Source organism: Rousettus aegyptiacus, unplaced genomic scaffold (assembly GCF_014176215.1).
Source record: "Rousettus aegyptiacus isolate mRouAeg1 unplaced genomic scaffold, mRouAeg1.p scaffold_m13_p_13, whole genome shotgun sequence".
NCBI classification, from domain to species: Eukaryota; Metazoa; Chordata; class Mammalia; order Chiroptera; family Pteropodidae; genus Rousettus; species Rousettus aegyptiacus.
In genome coordinates this window covers 63,551,412-63,572,531 of record NW_023416288.1, presented here as the reverse complement: position 1 = coordinate 63,572,531, position 21,120 = coordinate 63,551,412, and the positions used below count along the sequence as shown (strand labels likewise).

The 21,120-nt window shown below is 41.4% G+C and overlaps 1 protein-coding gene across 1 annotated transcript in view; it reads left to right on the top strand.

Moving 5' to 3' along the window:
- Positions 1–21,120, top strand: part of SND1 (staphylococcal nuclease and tudor domain containing 1) — a 387,820-nt gene that overhangs the window by 232,667 nt on the left and 134,033 nt on the right. Inside the window, exon 15 of the mRNA XM_016148646.2 lies at positions 12,031–12,172. Within this exon, the coding sequence (XP_016004132.2) occupies positions 12,031–12,172 (142 nt within the window). The remainder of the gene's footprint in view (positions 1–12,030; positions 12,173–21,120) is intronic.

Here is a 21,120-nt window from a genome sequence, read left to right as displayed (position 1 = left end):
ACATAGACTGTATATAATGTACAGATTCCTGCCGTCTTCCCCATCCTTCCCCCTTTCTGGCTGCTATGTGCAGATAGACTTGAGGCAAGGCTGGCTTTAGACACTGGTTAGGGGAGGATATGGCAGTTCTCTGGGTGAGAAAATGGTGTCTGGAGCTAGGATTGTGACAGTGGATATGGAAAGATAAATTTGAGGTCTAGTTTGGTAATTTGATGGTAGAACTGGTAGAATTTGGTTATTGCTTGCATCGGATCAAGGAAGGGGAATGAAATCAGGTGTCGTGTGAGCATCCTGTGTGTCTGAGTAAAAACAATGGTCGATGGTGGTGCTGCTTTTCTCATGGTAAACAGTTTGGGTGGTATAGATTTGGGAGGAAAATTAAGAATGCCTTGACATGTTATCATAAATCTAAAGATCATACATAGGGAGTAACTGGCCAAAGAAACTTAAAAGGGAGCTTCCCAGGTTATCTGGAAAATCATAAAAACTAAGAGAGGAGAGAGAGCGTCACAACATAAGTGTTGACTCTTCTGTTTCAAGGTAGAGGAAGCCGGATTTTGAGAACCGTCTAGTGGGTTTAGCAATGCGGGTTACTGGTGACCTTAGAGCAGTTTTTGTGGAATGACGGGGTGGGGAGCGAGAGCTAGATGTCTTCCCACACTCCATTATCCCCAGGAACTTTGCATCTCTATACCTTTCATTTTAGCCGTTTTCTAACAATAGTAACTGGATAAATGTCTCTGTAGTTTTCAGTGAGTGAAAAATCTTCAGAGCATCCATAACTACGTATGTACTAACGGAGAAAGAAATGACTGGTATGAGTGCCTTATCGGAAAAACAAATTTCTTATGTTATCTTAACTGGAACTCTGAATTCTCTGCCATCACTCATGCATTCTGGGGCACATGCTTTTTCACTGATAAGCTAGATCCTTAGAGTTTGACTTCTAGAACCCCAAAACAATATCCACATGTGCATCATACCAGAGTTATAAAATTGCGGTGGATGGGGACAGGGATAAATCTATGTTTCTTTAGGAAGAATTAGAATGTCTAAATACACCCAAAACACTACATTCCTAACTACACCTTTCTCTAAGGTTAGTTTTGTTATGGTTTAAGTTTATTATCACATATTTTTCACATATGCATGGAATTCTGGGTACTTTTTATTCAGTCAATTTCTGAGACCAAATATGAGACTGTTTATATCATGCTGCTTGCTTTACTCGGAATTCATTTTTCTTCTTCTTATATTGTGCTAATGTGTGATTTTTGTTTTCTGCTGATTGTCGATATTCTTTTTGGCTCTGACATAATTATCTAAGTTAAAGTTTTATTCCTTAGGCAAAGGGCTGCTTAGTTTGATGTCATCAGATGTTGTTTTTGAAGGAATAGTAGAGCAAATTTCACCTCCAGTTTCAGGTCGAGATGTTTTCCAAATCAGTTTACAGACTATTAGTGTCCATAATATTTATCTGTCTCAAAATACACAGAACAATTGTAAAGAACTAATTTACTCTAGAGAATGTTGAATTTGGCTTTAAAAAACTGGAGGTTGTTGTCCAACCTGAATAATTTGTAAGTTTATCTGGGCAAAGCAGAATCAGCACTGAATGTTAGTCTGTTTTTTTCTTTTATAAACCAAAACTTACACTTTCTTTTACCACAAATTTTCTGTCGAAAGTTTTGTTTTTAAATGCATCGAATACAAATAAGCCAAAAGCAGAAAATAAAACCATCTCTACTACTACCACCAGAAATTTTTCAATAAAAATACTTCTACTTACCAAAATGTGGGGTTCTGTTTTGTTTCGTTTTCATCACCTACTCACCCCACCCCGCGCCTCTTTTTTTAAGTGGTGATACAGGCTTTTTTTCAGGACAGGAACTAGTTAGTGCCTAACAGTGTCTGGTGTGTAGTAGGTGCTTAAATTGCTTTTGTCTGTTAGTTATATTTTTTCATATGAATGTTCTCCTTTAACCACACTTTTTGTGTCTGCCTAGTATTCTGTCTTATTAGTGTACTATAATTTGTTTAATCAGCTTCCCACTGTTGGATAGTGAAGTGATTTGGATTGTTTTTTTTCCTTTTATAAACCACACTGATTCCTTTTGCTAATTCATAGTCTCTATTTTCTTTAGAATAATTCCATAAGTAATATATGCCAAAGGATAATGTAATTTTTTAACATTATCATTCTATAAATATTGAGTAAAATATTAGGTTTTTAAGTTAGATATCTTTGTTCTTCAAAACACTGACCACATTTTATCTTAATAATAACTTTCTACCATAATAGTAATCATTTTTCTTCATATCTTAAAAGCTAGAACTTTCTCTTCCAAATTTTGTAATTATCTATTTTTATTAACTCTTTAAAAATGTAGGGCTTTAAAAAGACCAATTAGACATAATAAAACTTTTATTTAAGATTTATTGGACCTAAATTGGTATGACTGCAGGCAAAAATGAATGTTCACAGTACTTTTAGGGGATTTGGAAATTATTTTAGTCATCTAACCTTTTATAATTCTTTTGACTTTTAAATTTTATGTCATAAGTTGCTTGCTGATTTTTTTTCTTTCATCCTTTTCTGAAGTTGTGTTCATGTCTCAGGTGGGACAGAGGTTAGCATGACATAAATTTCCTTGCCCCTTAGTTCTTGGTTTAGCCATGAAATGAAACTTATGCTTCATCAGATCATCTTTTAAATTCTTCACTCTGCATATATTATTTTAATTACCTCCCAAATCATTTTCTGCTTCTGTAATAAATTCTTACCTCTTGTCTATAGAGACTTTGAAAGTGATAAAACTGACCTAAAACTTTTAAAGAAATAAATAACATTTCAGACTTTTAGTTCTTTTTTAATCATAGCCTTATAATTGACATTTAGAGCAGTAGACTCTTCTTGATGTGCTTTGTTCCAAGTTCTTACTGTCACCTACCATTTTAAGCTATGCTTTTAGTCAGTTTTATATCTTTTTTTCCAGAAATATTTAAAATGTCTATTGTGGTATAGTCATGCACTGCTTAATGGAGATACATTCTGAGAATTGTGTCATTAGGCAGCTTCATAGTTGTGCAAATATTATAGAGTGCCCACACAAACCTAGATGGTACAGCCTACCGCACACCTAGGCCATATGCTATAGCCATTGCTCTCGGGCCACAAGCCTATCTAGCATGTTACTGTACTGAATATTGTAGGCAATTGTAACATGATGGTAAATATTTGAATATATAAACCTATGTAAAAATTCAGTTTTAAAGGTAAAAAATGGTCACCTGCATAGGGTGCTTACCGCTAATAGAGCTTACAGGACTGGAAGTTGCTCTGGATGGGTCAGTGAGTGAGTGGTGAGTGAATGTGAAGGCCTAGGACATGACTGCACCAACTTCAGACTTTGTAAACACTGCACACTTAGTCTACACTAGCTTGATAAAAATCATTAAACCAAGCACAAGAGAAGCTGACGCAACCAAGAGACAGTAACACAAGATGCATGAGGCATAACACAGCGTGCTGTTTTACAGGGAACTTGTTTTTGTAAGTAGAAAGAGTACATTCTAAAATAATGATAAAATGTATAGTATAGTAAATATGTAAACCAGTAGTCTATTATGATTACCAAGTATTATGTACGGTACATAATCGTATGTGAGATACTTTCACATGACTGGCTGCATAGTAGGTTTGTTTACACCAGCATCACCACAGACACATGAGTAAGATAGCTATATTATCACTAGGCGACAGGAATTTTCCAGCTCCGCTATAATCTTACGGGACCATTGTTGACCAAAACATCATTAAGCAGTGCCTGTGTTCCTGTAAAGAGTCATCATTTGATTCTTAGAAAAGTAACAGCATAGTTGTTAACTGGTCTCTTTCTGTCATCACTGGTTGTGTTTATCTTACCAATTTAGAATAGAAATTTCATCTTTAACTATTTTCTTATCAATTTAATGATTTATTTGCTATAATTAGACGTCTAAAATTTGGATAAATTACATATTTTTAGAGAAATATTTAATGTGAAAAAAATTGTAAGGTATGCCCTCCAGTATATTAAGCTCTTCCATATACTTTTTTCTCTTAACAAATTGGTAATACTGAGCCAGTATCTCTCATGGCTGTATCTTTGAGTAGTTACAATTTAGTTTTATAATAAAATAAAATTTCTTCACATATTAACTAAAGTAGCCATTGGTATCAAAAAAACTAGTGTATTACTATGCTGATGGATAATGAAAGGAATTTGTCTATTGGATTCAAAGTACTCAAAGGATAATCTTTCTCTGGAATAAAACTACAAAAGCCACTCTGTATCCATTCTGTATTTACTTACCTGACCTCAAAGAGATGAAACATTTTCTCCATGAAATAGGAATAGGATGTTTTTTGAAAAAGGAAAAGGGAGTAAACCAAGAACATGGAAAGCAAAGACCTGGGAAACACTATCCAGGGCAGGATGTGCAGGGAATATCCAGGGTTTCGGTGAAAGGAGGCGGGGTCACCCGCTGTGCAGCAGGCCTCACACACCGCCGCGCAGAAGTTGGCAGGAGTGGGGGTGCTCCAGGAAGGGCTACGATTTACAAAGTCATAATTAAATAAACACCACATATCAAGTTAATGAAAAATGGTTAATCTGTTGAGAAGTTAGAGTATGGGGAAATGGGAAAATGGACAGTTTGGGGGTGAAGTAGGAAATGGGAAGAAGGTGGGCTTTATTTGTGGAATTTTTTCTGGATCCCATGAATTATGAGCCATAACTTTCAAATCATTGTGTGGATAGGCAGACCTGAGGAACGACGTCCCTCAGCACCACGCTGGTGGACTACGCACCTCAAACAAATCAGAGAAAGAGAATTGTTATAGAAAGAGAGTGAGCTTGTATGGCTGATGCTTTCTTGTAACTAGGTATATACTTATCCTGTAGGTATATATTTCGACCCTTTTTATATGAGACTCATATACCATCACTGTGTTTTCTATGCTAAACTTACAGCATAGAAAAAAGCCTTGTAGAATAAGCCAAGGGCACTGTATTTCCTATTGATGATAAAATGCAGATTTTCCCACTAAAATGCAGTGATTTTAAAGGTTAAATTGAATCGTTCTTACAGCATAATTTCAGCCAGTTAAATTTGGAAAACTGAAAGTCATTCAATAAAAAAATAATCTCAGAGCCTGTGTAGAATTTTCATTTGATTAAGAGTTGAATATATTTTATTCGTGGTAAGCCATATCACATGATTTTATTTCAAGGTAGAATAAAAATGTCAACAGGCAAATGTCCTCAGAAGTACTGTTTTCTTTATTGGGAGAGAACGTTGCCTCCATGTAGCCAGGTGAGGATGGTATCAAGCTTGTCTTTAGCCATTGCCTTTAGAATTGATACTTTCTTATGCTGCTTTTGGGAAACAGATATAAAAAAATTTTTTTCTATGTTTTTCTAACCCCATGATTTCTCATCTAAACTATTTTCTGCTTGAATTTTTTTAAAACACTATAATGCATTGACTGGTTAATTAGATTGAAGTAGTTTATCTAAAACATGATTACTGAGTGCTTAATTTTGAAATTGTTACTATCTCTCAGCTACTTATAAATTAGTTGACTAGGAAATACTTCCTTAAGTTAAAAATTACGATATTGCATAGTCTACTTGTCCAGGTCAATTTTTTTTATTTTTAAAACTTAGGCATAATTTATACATTAAATTATATCATATTTAATATATAATTCTATGAATTTCAGTAAGTGTGGCTATTTTGAGAGCCATGGACACTTGGAACCATCCCATAGCCAAGAAAATGGAACTGTAGGATCATCTTCCCCAAATTCCTCCCCCTTTGGGGTCCACCCCCCGCCCTTCCCTTACCTCTGGCAATCACTGGTCTGCTTTGGCAAGAGTGTCACATAAATGGAATCATGCGTTTGAGATTCATCCATGTTGCTGCTTCTATACTTTTAATTGCAAAGTAGTATTCCATTATGCGGTGGGCGTGCCACAGTTTACCCATTCCCTTGTTGAAGAAGATTTAGGTTACTTCTACTTTGGGGTGAGTACGGATGGACTGCCGTGATTGTAAGTCAGAATGCTGCTCTGCATATTTTCATTCTAAATACAGGGTTGTCCCTTCTCTTAGGATTCACCAAGTTCTGGTTTCTTTTCTCAGTTTTATACCTCGTGAAAAGGAAGTAGATAGTGAGCAAGACCAACCAAATGAAGATATTTATAGATGCATATCCTTTGCAGGGCTCCTGAGGGCAATGGTATCCGTAAAGTGTTGGAAGATTTAGGTTTCTTTCAAGTTCGAGCACAGAGAATTTTTTTCCTCCTCATTTGGGACATGAAGCTACACTCGCACCGCCGTGCTCTGCAGCTTCCTTCTTCCCGTTTGGGAAGCAGACCATGCCAGCTCCTTCTGCCCTTCATTCTGTCCTTACCTCGCAGGCTTTGGAAACTGCTTAACCAAACTATCCTACTTTAATGAAGGAGTAGAATTAGGAAAGATAATGGGAGGTTGTATGCAGTGTTGAGGGCGCCACAGGTTAGCATGCCAGCCTGCCTCGCAAGCTCAGGGCTTTCTTCCAGCTCAGTGTTCCTCCAGCCGTCTTCTCGATTCATGCTCCCAGGAGTGGAGCCCAGAGCCTGAAACATGGTTTCTCCTTCACTCTGACATGTTGGGGGCCTGAGCGAGCTGCTGTGCCACATAAGTAAACAGCGTGAGAAACTGTAGACTACAGACAGCACTTAATGAAAAATTATTGATGGCCTCGCTTCAGCGTCTTTTTTTTCCCATTTCCTAGTAATTTTATTTGTTTTTCAGCATGTTTTTCTCCTGTTTTCACTCATTCCTGTTAAACTTGTATCTCACTGAAGTTTATGCCCTCTCCGAGTACTCCTCACGTATACTTCACCATGAAACATTGATGACCAGCTAAGCAAGATTTGTCTCAAATTTTTTAGTGCTTTGTGGTATTATTGGAGCTGGGCAGGATTCCCAAGTGTCTCCCCCCAGATCCCCATTTATATCCAGAGATTATCTTGCCATATAGGTGGTTCCTAGCAGAAAACCATAATCTCATTCTTTGAATTAAAATATCACTTGGGCCGTAGTGCCTGGGCTGTGGAAAGGAGGAAGAGCGTGGAGTGTTGAGACTCTTTTGCCTTTCCGGTGGGGGAGGTACTTGTGATTTGTAGCTGTAGAAGTAATTCTGCCTGTCCGGAGAGCCCGACAGAAACAGATAACTCTGGCAGTAAGTTCTCACAGGGCACCCCGGAACGAGAGTGTGTGTTTGCTTCAGTGTTCTTAGCTGTTCGTTCTGATCTCCACGCTCTCCGTTTTCCGCGTGTGTGCTCTTTACACATCCACATTTTGCTGCTGCAATATTAGGATTTGTAGGACCCAGACATCGTTGTGCTCTAGAATCCTTTAGCCCCAGGTCAGCCCTGTGGGGCCAGGGGAGTCAGCTCTCACAGGGCACACCTGCCCGGTTTGCTGGAGCGGCCCGTACAGCACGTGGAAGCGCCATCATGTTTGGTGTTCCTCGTTCCAGTTCATTTTCTCAAGTGCTGGCGGACCGATCCCGTGGTACCACGCTAAGCCCCGCATGTATTTGTTTTTAGTTCTTTTTCCTATGATGTTAATCAAAGAGTGATTGTGACGATGAGAACTAATTAGTGAGTTTCATTATTAACAGTTCCCATTTGAGACTTGAACATGATAATCCTGAGTGGTTAATTGTTAACTAATAGGTTTACTCTGATTCCCATTTCCCTGTGCTGTTTTGTGTGTTGTAATATTCCCGCTCTCACCAGTCCTAACTGTGTTAATGCCTACCGTAATGGGTATTTTCAGTGGAAAAATCGTAGAATCCATTCACTTTGCTAACATCTAGTACAACCTGACAGCCTAAAACCCTGTTCCAGAATTCACACAACTTTGATTTATGTGAGTTATGCTCTTCTACGATGCAGATGACTTGGCCGTATGTGTTCTGTGGCCCTCGGTCCTGTGCCAGCCACACAAGGCCTCTGCTTCTCCTGATCTCCCTCCCCTCACCCCCAACTTTCCCACTCTCCCAAAATTGGCACTTCATTTTCTTACAAAGAAGACACTTTGTAGAGATAAGTTGCAATCTAACTACTAAAGGGGCATTTCTTACAGGTGTTGATACATGTATCCACATTTGGAAGAGTTGTGGCCTAACAAGCCAGAAGTGAGGGTAAAGTAGGAGTGTTTGATGAATGTGTCTTTATCACCTTTTCCTCTCTCTAAGGACCATCCTGCCTGTCTTCAGGGCCATTCAAAACCCCACTCTTATAAATGTGAGGTATAGGTATTAACATCCTTTGAAATGAAGTCATCCCGGGCATATTTGTTGCATCATTACTTTCTCAATTTCAAGGTGCATCGAGGAAGCAGAAACATTTCTTAAAGAGATGCCATCCACAATAGCAGGTTAAGTGTAGTTAATGTATCCTTAAATTAGCTATCCTAGGATTACAGGAAAATAGTTATGTTTTGTTTTGGAGCACAGGTAATGTGAAAACTATCAGTGTAACAAAAAAGACTTATCTGCGCAGAAGTACAGTTGCTTCTTGATTATTTACACCAGTGGAGGGGAATATTGGTACAGACAACAGAAAACTATAACCACTTTATCTACTCGAATTCTCAGAGCCTTGAGCCAATGTAGTATAGATAACTATGGCAGATAGATGCTCAGATCTCCTGTAAATAAGCAAGAGTCTGCAGCTAGACTTGCAAGTAGAAATGTTTGATATTTAATAGTTTCGCCTTAAAATGAGCATTCTATCATGTCTCAGTGTTATCTCTTTAAATGTGAGACCTTTAAATTTATTTTTTAAAATATATTTTGGAGTTCTGAAGTTGTAAAGAAATTGTTACTTTCACTAAATCTCAGTAGGTCCTCCTTCAGGATTATTGGTAGATTGTTAAAATGTCATGTTAATGACATTTTTTGAACTTTATCACTACCTGGCATCTTCAGCTCCTTCGTAGGGCCTAAACCGGCCTCTGTTATACTAGTTCTCATAATCGGGTTTTCTCTTAGTTACCTCTTTTGTAACCTTAGAAGTGAGTGTAAGAGAATAAAGCACATCACTATACTTGCACCCGCTCTTTGAAAGTCAAATTGTTTAACCACATTTAGTCCATTTTATAGTGATACAGTCAAAACTAACATGAATAATTTCTATAGCTAAATTAGCAGGGGCTGATTTAAGGCTACATCACCTGAGGGAACCTGTCAGTCGGCCTTACCAGTCTTTTCATTTGAGCCACTGAAACAAATATTAAAGGTTTCAAAGGGTTTTGTATTGAAAAGGATCATGCCAAGCGAAGGAAGCATTTGAGATGACAAGGGACAACGGACCACTGACTGAGGTTCGAAAGAGCTGACATCTTTTGGTGAATACATTCCATTCGATTGACTTTATAAGAATTTTTTATTTCTAAAAACCTGTCAACTTGAGTGAATTTCCATCTTTTCCCTTAACACATGGTCCATGGGCATGTCATCATCTTCAGGCCTTTGGAGGGGGGCACCCCATGTGCTGTCTTGCAGTTTCGCCTCTGGAAATAAAAATGGCCAATTCTGGTAGGCCTTTAAAATTTGCTTTTGTGCCTTCAATTGTCATAGTTGGTTTTCAGTTCTAATCTTTGTCATAATCAATGGCATGTCACATTCTCTTTGTTGACTTTCCATGTTTTTTGTGGATAGGACAGTTAAGATGTGCGTTGAGACTTAGGAGGAATCCGGAACATCTGTTGTTGTTGTTGTTGTTGTTGTTGTTGTTGTTGTCGTCGTTGTTTTTTAATAACATGGCTAAGAGTAAGGTGCCTTTGCTTCTCCTTGATCTCAGCCTGAGTAAGCGCAGTTGACCCTTGAACTATGCAGAGTGAGGGGTGCCGACACCCTGCGCAGTCGAAAATCTGTGTATAACTTTTGACTCCCCAATAGCCTACTGTTGACCAGAACACTTACCAATAACATAAACAGTTGATTAACACTTATTCTGTGTTATGTGTATTATATACTGTATTCTTACAAGAAAGTAAGCGAGAGAAAATAAATGTTAAGAAAATCGTAATACTGCATGTGTTTATTGAAAAATAATCCACATATAAGTGGACCCATGCAATTCAAACCAATGTCACTAAAGGGTCAACTATATCTCTCTTGCTAAACTAGGTAATCATTTAACAAAATAGGAAGGGTCTGCTTCAACTTCTCTTTTATTATTAACATGAAAGGCATACCTGTGTTTGTGTGTGCTCTTGTTGTTCTTGTAAGCATCTTTTTTCCAGATAAATATATGCCGAAGATAATGATGAGCAAAAGTCTGCGAAAAATATAAATTACTGCAGTCTTAAGTGGAAAGGCCTTCTCTTCAGAGACATTAAGTTGCCTCATGATTTGCAATAATCATTTTGATAATTGTTGACTTACTGGCTCAGCTCATGAATAATGTCCCAGATTTAGACGAGTACGGAAAAAGGATTTTAATCAGGTAGTACTTTCTTTCCCACAGAACATTTGTCTTGCTCTACTGTTCTGGACTTCGGCCAACTTCCAGAAAGGCCTTTTCTTAGCGTACGTGGACAGTGGAATAGCTTAAGTGTTCATCGGGGGGAGTTTCCAACCCACGACAGCTCATTGTGCCATTACCTTTTACCAGTGTTCCATTAGAGACACAGAGAACAGATGACTGTCTCTCCTTTTCTCCAAGAACCTGTTTGAAGAGAAGGATTACTCTCATTACTATAAATATTGTTTTCATCCCAGCCTACCTCACTGCTTCTGAATGAGCGGAGCCCCTTTGGCTCCTGTGAGAACTCTCAAATACTTGATGGCTTGTTAAATTTTCATTATCTAATGTGCATTAATTTAGATACAATAGTTCAGTTGCTAGGAGCAGAGTTAGCAAGGAGGAGCTTGGTGGAGTGCTTGTGTTGCAGGCATCAGGAAGGTGTGCAGAGCTTGCTGCCCTCTGAGGAAGCTGACAGTTCTGCTGGCTGGGCTGAAAACCTTGGAAATTCTGACATCCAGTGACTATTCCCCCAGCACATGCAATGTGATGTTTTGATGCTTGCTTACTCTATTATCTGTTTAAGTAGCTTGATGGACTGAAAGGATTTGAAGGCTGTCTTAGCCGCTCTGTAGCTTAGAGCTCTGAGGTTTGAAATGTCCATGATTTTGATACCCTTGAGGTAGAAGGCATGCCCTTTTGTGGATGCGCGAAAAGAAGTTTTAAAAATGCTATGCAATTTTGTATGTTTTTGTTGTTTCCGTAATTTTTCATGCTGACGTGATGTGGGATTGGTCCCTGTGGAGCACGTCCTGCTGTTACAGATCTCCCAAACTGGGGATAGGAGCGCTGAGCCGTCCTGGCTCGTCCCGTAAAGCTCACAGAGCAGGACTTGCTGTGCTAGTGCCTGAAGGTTATGTTCTTCTCCTTAAGAAACTGTGAGCTCTGAATCTACATACCTATTGAAGATGGAAGATGAACTACTTTGGGTTTCCTGGGAAAGGGCTCTAGGGGCTATATCATGCAGGCTGGCGGTCACTTTTTTTTTTTTTTTTTTTCGCCCAATGAAAATCTCAGGTTGAATAAACTTCCATCGAAGGTTAGTGTTGGTCTTCTCTCAATTTCCTCTAGACGGAAGGAGAGCTTTTATTTCCTGTCCCACAGAAGTGAAATTCTCATTTCAAAGCACCTTTCTAACATATATTCACTGGTTGCTTAGTAACTGAACAGAGGGAAGCAGAGAGTCACCGAGAATGTTCTGGAAACTTTTGATTAATTATATTTTTTTCTATGGAAGTCACATGGATATCTGGTGTATGCCATGGTTTTAGAAATGCAATTTTATAGAGTTATTTGCCTAGCTTTCCTGTGGTACGTTAGACCGTGTCCTAAGCCACAGAGAAAGAAACATTTACCAGAATCCTGTTACCGTTCTAAAGATTCTTCTTTTCTCCACCAGGATACCCAAAAAGCAAAGCAGTTCCTGCCCTTTCTCCAGCGGGCAGGCCGTTCTGAAGCTGTGGTGGAATATGTCTTCAGTGGTTCTCGTCTCAAGCTATATTTGCCAAAGGAAACTTGCCTTATCACCTTCTTGCTCGCAGGTAAGTCTTATGTGTTTTATATGTTTCTCTGAAATTTTTTCCCAGAGCTCAGGGGTCCTCCCTGGAGGTCATGCGCCCTCCTTTCCGCTGTGTTTCAAACAGAAGCTGGAGGGCGTCTAGGTGATTTCATCTCTAATTGAGATTTTAACATAAAATTTCTAGATTTGGTCTCTCTGTCACTGCAGACCCAACACTGGGCCCTCTTCCCTGCTTCTTATTTCCACCACTCACAGGACGTAGGAGTAGAGTTGCTTAAAAGACCGCACATATCCTCACACGACCGAGTAAGGGGATTCCAGACATAGAAAAATATTAATGACGGAATTCTCACCGTTGGCATTTCCTGTTCAGGATAGGTGACCCCTGCTGCGCTCGTCGTGGGCAGGCCTCAGAGGAGCTGAGACACTCTGCCCTCGTAGTTCCCCACACAGTGCTGTTTGTCTCCCTTTCATTGTTTTTCAAATGTCATTAGGATCCAAATCCTATATGAAACCCCAGACATGACATGACCTTCGCAGGCTCCTGCATCTATATAGTATTAATCTGCTGCACTAAGGTTGGCATGCTAGGTCAAGCCTTCCTTTCTTCATTGGCTTAATGTACATATTTCTTATCCTATCCTTTCTAGTAGCTTAAGATTTCACAAGCCAGTAAGACTATGAATGAATTGTGCTCTTTGAGCAGTTTTTATATATTCAAGGAACAAATTGCTTCATTTCTTCCCTATTGACAAATAGTAGTTAATTATTTCCGGTCAGGACTTCACAGAAACGGTGGTCTTTGGGAGAAAGTGTCATTTTACTTCGACCCCCTGCACCCAACTCCCTTACACACAAATAGTCACTCGCTCACAAAGCACACATCCCGTGCACTCTCCCAGGGCACGCTGCCTTCGCGGAGTCTGTCCTGTCGCCTCAGCGCCTCTTCTCTTGGATTCTTGAATAGACTCTGCCAGGGGTGAAGAGAAACGGGAGCCGTGTTGTCCCTGCAAGATTGCCTCCACCTCCCCCTGGAAGGCACTGATAGTTTCTTCTCTGGATAAGGGTCTCCCTCAGGCCAACTAAACAGGTTATTATGTGAGATAAAACACTCCCTGAACACATGACCGTGACGCTCACTGCCACTGCGGGCCGTCACTTCTGGTTGAGGCCCACTCACACACTCTTTAAGTTAATGGTCACTACGCAGCTCTGTGGCCCTTCTGAAGGGACCGCTTGAAGCCCAACATGAAGCTCAGGCGCAGCTGTAGGAGAGAAGGGCCGCGACAAACCCACACCGTGTTTCTGCGCATGAGAATTGCAGTAAATGAAGGGGTGGCGTAGCAGTGTGTGGGAGAGTCCCTTTGTGCAGCCATTTTGCCCTTTTCTTAAAATTTCCATAGCGGAAAAGTACCTTAGCAGTGAATTCTAGTTGTTGCAGCGTCTGAGGTGTGTATTTGTTTCATCCTTTGCTCTAAACCTGCAAAACAAAGGCATCTTTTTGACAGTGTAGAGCTTTATTCCAGAGGTGTGAAAGAGAAACAGTATTATTATTCTTTCTGGGAAACTTGGCCACAGATCTATAGGAGAAAGAAAACACTGTAGTTCTGGCTGCTAAACCCAAAGCTACCTGAATGGAGCCGGCTGGGAGCCGTGGACCTGTCTTGGCTGAGTTTTCCCGCAGAAGCCCTCTGGTTGTTCCGCGCTTAAACACAGCCAGTCTGATCGCTCGACTCTGCATCCGCCAGTTCTTCTGTCTACTTGGCATTATTCTAAGCTTAGCAATTCACAAGGCATTTCCTGAGTTAACGTGCATTCTGAAAGATAGATTACCGAAGCAAATACATGATAAAAATATAAGCTTTTACATTTTTCTCCTGCCATACTGTATGTGGTTACATTATGTATCTTCCAGTTTCTTTAGAAACTTGGCAAAGATACAGGACTTTGAAAAGTCATAGGAGAAAGCAGACCTCGGTTTGAATCATGGTTCTGTGCCGCACAGGCAGGGAGATTATTTACCCCCTTTAAGCCTCAGTTTACACATGGGTTTACTGGAGAGAGTATCATACCTCTCAGGGAGGCTGTGAGAGTTTAATGAGTTGAGAAAAGGGTTCAGAACAAGCCTGCCATCGAGTGGGCCATCAATACATATATTTCCTTCCCCTTCCCCTCACAAAAACTTAGTGGATTCATAACTGGAGCTTTCCTTCACTCTCGTATGCAGTGGCCATACAAGACTGTGCAGTGTGTGCACGCACGGGTCAGAGTCTCCATGGGAGAGCCATAGTTATCTATTGATGGAAATAAATTATGAAAAGGAGCTGTTCTCATCTCCTCTGGACTGAAATGAAGGTTGTTGGCTTTTCCTTTTGAGACTTGGAGCAGAGAACATCATCCTGGTCAGACCACGTCCTGAGTCTCGAGAAGCTCTAGAGGGAAGGCAGACGTGTAAACGAACTGCAGTGTTGGGCACTAGGTGAAATAATAGAATTATTTACAAGGCACAGAAGTAGCACAAAGGACGAAATGATCAGTTACTTAGTTGGGGATCAGGAAATGCCTCTTGAGGAGCTGACATCTGAGCTGTCTGTGCTTTGAAGGACAAATATGAGTTTACAGTGTTGGGGGAGGGGAGGGGAGAGGACAAGGTAGAGAGGAATGTTGTAGGTAGAGGTAACAGCATGTACGAAGGTGTGAGGTGTGTTATATCCTGATGTGTCCAGGCAACCAGGAACCTTGAGTGTGTCAAATCTAGTGAGGAGAGGGGTGTTGGGATAAAGTTGGAAACGCAGACAGAAGCTGGTCTTTCTTGGGTTAAGAAAGTTTATTTTGGTGGATACGTTGGACTATATGAGGCTGGGGGCTGGGAGAGCAGTGAAGAGGCAAGAGGACTAGAGGCCTGAAATCTGGCAATGGAGAAGATATTTGAAAAGTATTTAGGAGGAAAACTTGATAATTCAGGGAATGACTGGATGTTTTGGTCAGGGATGGAGATGATATTGAGTGTAGGAGATAAAGCACCAAAGGCTTGAGTGATTGGGCAGGTTGTCATGTTCAGGGGCAACAGAAAAGTAAAATTAGGCTTTCGGAACAGATCGTCGGTTTGGTGTCAGACATGTAATATTTGAGGTATCCATAGGATTGAATGTTCAGGTCGGCAGAAAGACCTAGGCAAATTCTTCAGGTGGAGGAACCGTCAGCATATAGACAACAGTTAAAACCATTTCAGTGCCTAGAGGACCAGTTGAGGACTAATAAGCACCCTGGAAAATTCCAGTCTGTGAAGAGTAGGCTAAGTATTCATACATGGGCAGGAAAAACATGGTCAGAGGATTAGGAGAAGAACCCAAAGGCAGTAGTCTTCTAGAAGCCAAGGGAAGTTAGAATTCCAAGGCGTTAGCAGTGTGAGATTTTGCCTAAAAGATCAAGTAGGTAAAAACTATGAAGGATTTTCCTATCAATTAGTAAGTCACAGATGACCTTTGTCAGTGTAGTTTCATCAGAGTCGATTCAGCCTGAAGGCAGATTACAGGCAATTGGGGGAAAATTGGGAAATAAGGAACAGAATTAAAAATAGACTATTCTTCACAAAAAATCTAACAGAGGCTGGAAACAGTGCAGCAAAATGAAAGCTAAAGAAAGGGTCAAGGTAACATTTTAAGGATGTCAGCATTTGAGTACTTTTATAACTAATTCTTAAGATTGGAACAGAATGTAGCATGTGTAGTTGGGAAAGCTATTCAATATGTCTATTGTTTTCAGAATACCAATTACAGAATGTAAAACTCAACAAAATCTTCTTGGCAAATGAGAATATAAAAAAGATGGAGTGAAAATACCAGAGGAACATGAGAGTTACTGGTCTGATTTCTGAGGAGGAACTAAGAAAGCATGTATGGAAATGATTAAGAGCAGTGGCTTAGAAGAGATGGAGTGCATGAGATGGACAGAGAATGTGGGTGGAGGGAGAGTCCTTAGAAAAGGGGCCCCTGGTCCTCTGAGACCACCCGCCAAGCTGAGAGTGAGTGGAGACAGGCATGCTATTCACCTGGGCAGTGGTCCTCATGGCACAGCTTTGCAGCTCTCTCCGGACTGCTCTCCACACCGTGGAAAAATGCCATTCTCCTAGAAATGATGTCTCTGCAGCCAGGAGGGAGTTGGAGTTGTGACTCTCAAGGGGAAAGTCAAGATAATTGTTCAACAGTCCCATATGTGCTGCTGTCATTGATCCCAGCCTTTTGGAGAGCCCTCTGGACTTCAATGTGGAGTGGACACTTTCCATTTTTATGCAGCCTTTTTTGGGCAGACGGCCCCACAGCTTGATAGGGAGTGGCATTTGGCCCAAGCCAGCTGGCCTCTCTGTCACGGTTCCTGCACCCCTGTATGTGGAACTATGGCTTGGTCAGATGGGATAGCAGGTGGGGCTGGGCAGCGTCAGCTGTAGCTAACAGGTCAGCGCCTCCTGAAGGCTCTTGCCCTTTAGTCCTTTGAGCACCTGGCTTGGGTTTGGTCGGCGAGCAGGTGACCTTACACCATCAGAACTGAGACAGTTCAAGGTCTCTCCGCCTGCTGCTGTGGCCTCCTCCTCTGCGTACTCCTTGGAGGCAATCATTCAGTTCCTGTCCCGAGTTAATGGGAAGCCAGGATCCCCAGGCAGCACGCCTTTGTTTAAAAGCATCCTTTTTCCTCATCTAGCAATTAGCGAGCCCCATACATTTCCTTCCATTAGAACAATAACAGTTTACCAGCAATCTCTATTTTGGTTTACTTCCATTTGCCAAATGTGTCACATTTTACTTAGTTTCTTGTCTAAAGGGATACTGAGGCACATATTGGCAAATGGCTTGGCTCTTGATTCACATTTTTATTTAGTAGCACCAGCAGCATGGAGCGTGTCTTATTGTTATGACCTTTCTGTTACATTTCCTTATTTTGAATTACTTTGTTAGATCTGGAGTATCTGGGTCATGCTGAGGGCACAGTTCAGGAAGTTGGCCTGTTGGCTAAGCATAGCAGGTATCAAGTTCGTACCTATAGACCAAATGCCTGAAATGGAAGAGAATAATTCGAGGTTTCAAGGCAAAACAATCTAAGGAGTTTTTATGTCAGATACGTGGAGTCTTCTGCTAAATCACTGAGTGGGCCCACCCCATTTGCATTTCCATGTTATAAAGGTGGGGCAGCAATACGTGTGAGGAATTGCGGATGTCAGTCATCTTAGGTGAAGCCTTTGTACAAACCAGCCAAGAAGGCAGCAGCCACCTGGCAGGGGTGTTCATGTGCATCACAGCAGGTGACTTATAATTAACCAGTTACCTAGTCATATGAAACAAAACTAGAAAATGAGACTTCTCTTTGCCCTTTGGCATTTTCCAATACTTTTTTCTCTCCCTTTGATCCTAGCTCCTCTCTGGAGCTGCAGTGCGACAAGGGAGGCGATGAGATGAGGTTCTCGGTGTCTGGGATTTGATGAATGGTGGCGATAGGTACATGCAGGGTGAACTAAAGTTTTGGCCATGTGTCCTTCCACCCTGAATACCTTCGAACAAAATACTTTGCTTCCTCTTTCTCTTTACTGTGTCTTCTCTAGCCACTCCTAATAGAAATATTAGCCGCCTATTTCAGTAGGGCAAAAACTTCTAATGATGGAGGAGAGGGAAGGCGAACAGGAATATCCTCCTCATCTCCTGGCCCCAGGAATGGTGGATCCCCATTGATCACCAGCGCCTAACCAAATTACATAATTAAAGCCAATGCATATTTAAGTGAGAGATCCCATTCTGCTATCGCAGAGGTGCTAATGAATCAGGCTGTTATTGTGGTTGTGTTTGCTGGGCTTCTATCCTTAATTAAGCAATTACAGGGTCTGCTGATGCTTATGAATTCCTTTCAGGTGCTTTAATTGAATTGCAGCTTAATGGATATTTGTAAAGTGGGGTATTCTTTCTCCTGGGACTTCCCGGTTTGAGTCTGTCTCCACCACCTACTTATTTTCATTTGGGTCCCATTACCGGAAATGGGCAGCAGCTTGACGTGAGACTTTTCTGGGGCTGTTCTAGCTCTTCCGTGTTAAAGATATTGTTATCTGAATTATCCAAATTATGTTTTTGTCAGGAGATCCTGGAGCATCATTTGTAGGCATTAGCACAATAAACAGGTTCGGGGAGCCTTTTAAAATGAAGCCAAAATTTTTTGGAAGCCAAAAAAGAAAGGCAGTCTTTGATAGATGATGGATGATACATAAATTAATAAGATAGTTTCTTTCTTGAATAGCTTTTAGTCTGGTGTTGACAGCCATATGAAAAACTTGAACAAGGAAAAATAAAAAGGAGTTATGAAAAGTATATGCACCATCATGAGAGTACAGAGGAAAGAACAATTAATTGGGGAATAGAGAAGACGTCCCAAGGGAGATGGCATTTGAAGATCTAAGAAGATCTGGAACATTTTCTTCTGGCAGGCTCTGGGTGTAATTTGTCTGAGGCAAAACAACTTAGCCTATGTCATTAGTTCACAGGAAGAATGGCCTAACAGAAGTGAATGTACTCATCAGTCATTTTTCTTTCTGTTTCTGTATGGGCCCGTCATCTCCTCAGCTCTCCTGTCATTGAGTGTCCAGTGCCCTGCCCTCAGATCCCGGTCTGTAGGCCTACCATGCCATCGCCCGCTGGTCACGTGGATGAAAGCGAAGGCCTGCCATTGTGGCCTGATTATGTCCCATCTTTAGATCACAAATCATCCCCAGAATGAGCCTCATCATGCTTATGTGTCATTCAGTCACATGGCTATTGATTTTATTTCCACTGGGCACTATTCTAGGAATATAAAAATATGTTAGAGTTCCAGCCTTCCGGCAAAGTAGTTACGGCTACTGAAGTAAAGAATGTATAGACATGAAGAAAAACATACATTTTTAAGACAGGCAAGAGTAGGAGAAACATGCCTTAAATACCATACAAATGAAAACAACTCAGAGTTTTACAAAATGATAATAAGTATTGTGATACTGTCACAAAGACTGAGGCAGTCCTGGTCCATAGCCAGAAGGGCAGGATCTGGAGAGCAGACCCGTGGGACAGTATTTCCTCTGAGGACCACCCTTTTAGGAAGGGCATCAGCAGACTTCAGAAGGTTCAGAGGAGAGTGACCAGGATGGTAAGAGACCCCAGTGCCAGTAGAACTAGTAGTAGGACTCAGAGGAGACATCTAAGATATAGTGGAGGATTTGGGGGTAAAAGAGGCAGAGATTTGATGTTCAATAGCCATTTCAAATATTTCTCTGATTGAGACAGAGTAATAAATAAAGACATCAATAAAAATAAGATTCGTTCGGCATGGTTTAATGGCAGTCACGGACCTTGGCGCTAGAACACTTAACGATAAATTCTTGCTCTCCTGCTTCCTTGTTAATTATTTCCATTAGACCAGCTTGCCTATCTTGGTGTGATGCTGGGATGCAGGCGCGAGGGAGACAGCAAGGTCCACGCGGCAGTTCTGTGCTTGCCTGTCTAGATATTCCTGCAACTGAGTGGGAGATAGTCCTAGTGGTGGCACCACCTTCTGTCCGAGAAAGTCTGAGGACAGTCCACCCTCCTAATTGGGATGTTCAGCTCTCACCATCTCAGTTGGGTTTTCTTTGCCAAAAGAAAAAATTTGATTTATCTTCAGCTGTTACATGCACGATAGGCCCATTGATTGCCTCTGGATGGATAGGTCAAAGGCAAGTGAGAAGAATCATCTCCCTGCCTTTTACTATTGCCTTTTACTCTTGCTCCTTTAGAGCTATAATGTAAATGAGATGAGGGAAAACCATCCTGGATAGGGATCAGGCCTATTCTATGCAGAGCTAATGAAACCCAGTAGAGTGTGGTTCAGAAGGTTGGACAACCCTGGGTTTTCCCAGGGTTCCTTTTCCTTTCCTTCTCCTCCCCTCCTACTTCAAGGTTCTTTCTGAGTCATTTACAGATTCTTATCTAGGCTGCCTTCCGCCTGGTGGGCATGGGGGGAAGGGATGGGAAGCTCACAGTAATCTGACGGCTACTCTCTGCTGGAGTGTTTCCAGTACCAGCACCTATCTCTGGCTACGCCCAGATGTTTCCCTTCTAATCCGGTTCTTGTGGCTTTCTGATTTTTCAGCGCCATCTTGTCAACCTATTGGCATTTCCCAGCAACCATTTAGTAGTAGTGGTGGCAGGCAGCATCATCCAGGATGGGCTGCTCTCCACTGTCTCTGCCCTGTGGGGGTGTCAGTTTGACCATCCTAATAGTAGAAGCTGGCAGGACCTGGATGCAGGAGAGGGAGTGTAAATGGGGTGGTAATTTGAAATTAAAGAGAAATGCTTTGAAATCAGGTAATGGATAGCCCTGGGGTGAACAGTGCACACTGCCTATAAGACTTAATCTTGGTTGCTATGGGAACTATTCTCACATCCTGCTTTCAAAAAGATATGACTGGATTTAAAAAAAAAAAAAAAATTCCCCCATCATTGAAAAAGTATCTTTGCCCCACACCCCTGGTCTTTGCTCACCTTGGATTTTCAAAGTTTTCCCGAGGCTTCCCCCAAACTGATGGGCTAGATTTGCCAATCTCTTCCTGGCTTTTTAAATAAATTTTGAAAGGCTGGCACTGATGTGGGAAATAGAACACACTGGCTATCCAGTGTGGGCAGCCAGCCCAAGCATGCCCTCCTGTTGCCCCTGGCGGGGTACCGTGGGTTTTCACTCAAGGAAGCGGTAGGGCCACTGGCCACAGAATGCGCTTCCTCACGCCCCCACGTGCAAGAGCCTCTGAGGAAGCCGGAGTTGGTGCTCCCGGCCTCAGTGCCCTGGGGTTGCTCCCAGGTTCTGATACAAGGCCGCCAGCCACAGACCTCGTAGGAGCAAGAACAGTTCACAGAAGTTCCTTCCATATTTGGAAGTCATCTGAGACGTGACCACATTCTATCATGTTTTTCCATCGTTAGAGCT